Source organism: Sinocyclocheilus rhinocerous, unplaced genomic scaffold (genome assembly GCF_001515625.1).
Source record: "Sinocyclocheilus rhinocerous isolate Xijiao unplaced genomic scaffold, SAMN03320098_v1.1 scaffold4735, whole genome shotgun sequence".
NCBI classification, from domain to species: domain Eukaryota; kingdom Metazoa; phylum Chordata; class Actinopteri; order Cypriniformes; family Cyprinidae; genus Sinocyclocheilus; species Sinocyclocheilus rhinocerous.
The window spans coordinates 48,153-52,962 of NW_015648646.1; the positions used below are offsets into that span (position 1 = coordinate 48,153).

At 39.4% G+C, this 4,810-nt stretch overlaps 1 protein-coding gene across 1 annotated transcript in view; it reads right to left on the minus strand.

The window, feature by feature from the left end:
• LOC107710146 (NACHT, LRR and PYD domains-containing protein 3-like) overlaps positions 1–2,432 on the minus strand; it is a gene marked incomplete at its 3' end in the record, with an annotated part of 7,091 nt that extends 4,659 nt beyond the window's left edge. Inside the window, exons 1-2 of the mRNA XM_016514876.1 lie at positions 2,300–2,432; positions 311–427 (exon numbers count right to left, since the gene is read on the minus strand). Coding sequence (XP_016370362.1) covers positions 311–427; positions 2,300–2,421 — 239 coding nt within the window. The remainder of the gene's footprint in view (positions 1–310; positions 428–2,299) is intronic.
• Between the last annotated feature and the right edge of the window lie 2,378 nt (positions 2,433–4,810).

Here is a 4,810-nt window from a genome sequence, read left to right on the forward strand (position 1 = left end):
TGTTTAAAGTAGTCCTTTAAATAATTACATAATTATTAAATACAGTTTAATCCAGAAAATTTTTTCAACTTTGTGTGCTTTTTGTATTCTAATAAATTAAATAATTTTGCTTATAAATGTCTTGCTGTATCCAGTAATTAAAGAAAAACAGATTATTAGATATGTTCATGACATTTCATAGATATTTATTACATTTTCATTGCGCTCCTGAAGTTTTTTAATGTAGGAGCTCATGTGTTTGTGTCGAGCCGTCTTTGTGCACTGAGTGTGATTTTGAGCAGTTCAATCATCACCACACGTTTATCCTCACCTGGGGTCAGAGGTCACTGCTTCATCACTGAAGAGTGACAGATCCATCAATCCTCCTCCTTTATTCAGAGACACACAGCTGGGATCAGGAGATGAAGATATCTTCCTCTTCCTCCTCCTGAAGATCATGAGAAAACACAGAAATCATTCTTCCTTTAGTTGTGTCTGCTGTTTCATTTATTATAAGTCTGTCTCTAACGGCTGTTTCACACTGTCAGTGTTTCTAATGTGTAACTAATGAGTCACTGCTGATTGTGATTATTCCTCTGATCACTGTCATGTTACAAGCTTTTGTTTATGATCGTCAGCAAACCCTGTGAATGCTAAACACCATTGTCTCTTTGTGAATTGGTAATTTTGTGAAATCTCTTGAGTATTAAACATATAGTAAGTGCAGGAATTCACAAAGTCTCATGTCATTTAAAAATAAATAAATAAGCCCAGACACCAACAGCCTAGTAGGGTTAATTATTTAAATACTTAACTAGTTAGCTACAAATTAAATTAATTATTCATGGTCTAATAATTTCATATCAAATAATTAAATTGTTGTGAGATCCTCTCCCACTTTGGACACATTTAAATCTAGACTGAAACGAGAGAACAAATGAAACGAGGTGTGGCGGTGAGGACCCGGGAGAGAGGGGTTACATTGGTGCCGTGACCCGGATGGGAGTGAGGGTTAGGGGGGTGAGTGTAACGGAGGCCAGCGAGTAGGTGCTGTGCAGGTAAACCTCACTCCCCTGATCTCAATAGACGCGCTAGTGGCTGCAGTCTTTAGCCTCCTTGTTAGTGCGTCCGCCTCCCATGCCGGAGTGAGGGTTAGGGGGGTGAGTGTAACGGAGGCCAGCGAGTAGGTGCTGTGCAGGTAAACCTCACTCCCCTGATCTCAATAGACGCGCTAGTGGCTGCAGTCATTAGCCTCCTTGTTAGTGCGTCCGCCTCCCACGCCGGAGACCCACTCGGAACAAGATCAAGGTGTGGCGGTGAGGACCCGGGAGAGAGTCCTCATAAGCAGCATCTGCTCTCTATAGCTCTCACGTTACTTTGACGTCACTCACCGATCAGTCTGCGCAGCGCTGCTTCAAGTCCAACACACCTATTGTTTTAACTTGCTATCTAATGTCATTTACTTGTTATATATTTTGCATGTTATCAGAAATCTACTCTAGAGGGACTCTGTAGTTATTGAATGATTCTTTGCAGAAGTCTACCGGAAGTTAAGTTTGGGCCACAAAAGCGTGCATGCGCAGTAACGTTTGTTTATGTTGTTGCTATTTAAACTGTCTATAGAAACTTTTGGTTTTGTAATTCGAACGCAGAGCACGCACACAAAAACACAGGAGCATTTGAAAGCGAGTGACTTCGAGTGGGTACAGAATTGAGTTACTACTGGTACTGTAAAATAAATCCTACACCCCCCACCCCCAAACAATTAAAAAAATTCACCAGAGCTACACGAATCACAGAAATGACCCAATTTGAATTCAAAATGTCAAATTTGGCCAAAAGGTGACAAGTTTGCATCCCTGGTGAACGGCCCTGATGCTCATATAGTTATCATTAAATTTATCGTTCTTATTGTGAATGAGCCTTAAGCATCTTCACAACTTCAGTTTATCATTGAAAACAGGGTTTCCCAAACTGGGGTTCATGAGGAAACTGCAGCGGGTTCGTGAATTGATGAAAAGCTAATAATTAAACCATTAAAATAAAAAATTCACCTTCAGAGATGGAGTTTGTGCGGAGCAGCATTTACTACAAAACAAGGTTTTCATGCGAGTTTAATGTCTGACTGTACGATATGAATCCACTCTGAAAACACTGAATCATGAGCCGCATCTGAGTGTGTGACTCTGAAACATGCAGCACATGAACATTCACAACACCTTCCACATTCACTAATCACACTCAGCCGCCTGGCAATGGGATCAATCGCTTGTAAATTATTAGATCCCTGCATTAATAAAGCAGTAGTTTAGTGTCTCACCTGGGGTCAGAGGTCACTGGATCATCACTGAATTTAGGAGGATAACGCATGGATCCATCACTCTTCAGAGACACACAGCTGGGATCAGGAGATGAAGATCTCTGACTCTCTCTGTTCTCCATAATCAGAAACCGAATTCAGACCTGCATATGGAAACACAAGAGAACAAATGACACATAATATTGTGATTATTATTCCAGTGATTCCAGTGAAAACAAAGCTTAACGCCGCACACACAATGAGAATGTGGAGCTTCAGACGTTGAGCTGCAGCAGTCTGTGGAGAATCCTTTTCTTCTGATGTCCATAAAGTGATGGTTTACTGACTGCAGTGGAAGAACTGCACAAAGCCCAGATCTGAACCCACTGAACCCCTTTGAGATGAGCAGAGATCCAGAGCTCATGAGCATCAGCAGAATCTGAACATTTCACTTCACCAGCAGGAGAAAATCATGAATCCCTGTTCAGAGGGTTGATGTGTTTCTGCTGCTGTGACGGGACTTCACAGACAGCTTCTCTGCGCACAAATCAACTAACTGATGACTTTATATATGACCAACTTTGTCTTTGGTTTTGGATAGTTTTAAAATGATTTTTTTTTTAACTGTTTTAATTCAGATTAATAGTCTACCACCCCACTGATTGCCGCTTCATTTCATCACTTGTCATGTAATGATTGTCATGTAATGATGAAACTGAACTCATAGCACAGTATCATAACAGGAGAGAGACTAGCTGCGAGAGAGAAAGACAAACTGGACGATATTTCATACTGGAAATGCAAATATGTTATTGCAATAGTCTTTTATTTTATGTTTCAAAGTGATCATGGTGTCATCATTCAAATATCACAAAGCAGCCACTTTAATAAGGCTGTGTAGAGTTTAATGGCAGAAAACATATCTGTATGTCAGAATCAAACTCTCACTAAAGCTGATCCACTTTGAAAAACACGGTCATTCTAGCCCCCACGTTGTTTTGCGGTGCGCGCATGCATTACGATAACAGCATGTAAAAACTCAGTTTAAAAGAAAAGTGATCTTTGGCATTCATTTATTCATCAGTTTATCTATCATTAATTGATAAATAAATAAGTAAACATAAAAATACACAAATAAAGACATCATTAACAGCGTCAATAAATATAAAATAATACAAATGTTGAAAAAACGGTCTGATAATGTGAAAATGACTTAAAATGTTGAGTAATATTAAATGTACAAACAAACAAAAATATCAAAATGACTGTCTGATGTGAAAGAACCAAAACAAAAAGCCTCTCACAAACTTGTATGTACAACCTGTTTCATCTGTAAATTAATGTTGTTATAAAAAGAATTATCCCTGTTTCCACAGACCAATTTCAATTCAGATTAATAATCCACCACCCCAGAGTGTCACTCAGTCAGTGTCAGGACTGGCTGATGTTGCATTACAAAAATAAAAGCCCTCAAAACTCATATATGACCAGTTTGGATAGCTCTAAATAGGAAACTACCTGTTTCCACAGACCAATTTCAATTCAGATTGACAGTACACCTCCTCAGAGTGTCACTGGGCCAGTGTCAGGACTGTCTTATGTAGCATTACAAAATAAAAGCCCTCCAAAAACAAATATATGAGCAATTTTGTCTTTGGTTTTGGATTGTTTCCAAAAAACTGTTTTAATTCAGATTAATAGTCTACCACCCCAGAGTGTCACTCAGCCAGTGTCAGGACTGAATGATGTAGTATTACAAAATAAAAGCTCTACCAAACTCGTATAATACCATTTTTGTCTTTAATTTTGGATAGCTCTAAAAAGGAAACTCCGTTTCCACAGACCAATTTCAATTCAGATTCTAAATGGAAATGTATATAGCTTTCACATTTTAAAGGTGACATATTATGAAATTCTGACTTTTCCAGGTTTTAAGTGCTATAATCAGGTCCCCGGTGCATCTACCAACCAAGGAAATGTGAAAAAGATTAACCCAGTAACTTTGTTTTGTTAAGCCTTTTTCTGCAAGCGTCTGAGAAAACGAGAGCGTCAGATTTTGCTCCCTTGGTGACGTGGCAAAGGGATCTCATTATAATATTACCTCCCCTTAAGTTTACACCCACAGCGCCGTCATTTTGATTTCGCAAGCGACAAAGCTCTAATGCCATGGCGAAAGTTTGAGCAAAACATGCTAACTGTTCTGTCTTTGGCTGCTTTGGCTGGCACAGAACACTGTTTAGAGTTCCAGCATCAGAGGAGACGAGAGAGCAGTGGATTTATTGACTTATTTACTGTATATTGCTGCTGCCACACAGATCTAAAAGCGATTTATTTCCCAGCTGTTTACCTTCACAGACATAACCGACTCACTCTGATTGGAGGATGAGAGGGAGCAGTGGCGATTTAAGCAGCCTTTCCCCGCAGAACAGGGTGGTTGTGTGTGTCTGTATGTGTGGAGGCTGTTTTTTGAGTTTTTTTTTTCTTTTTTCTTTTCTTAAAGGCTGATTTATACTTCTGCGTCGGACCTACACC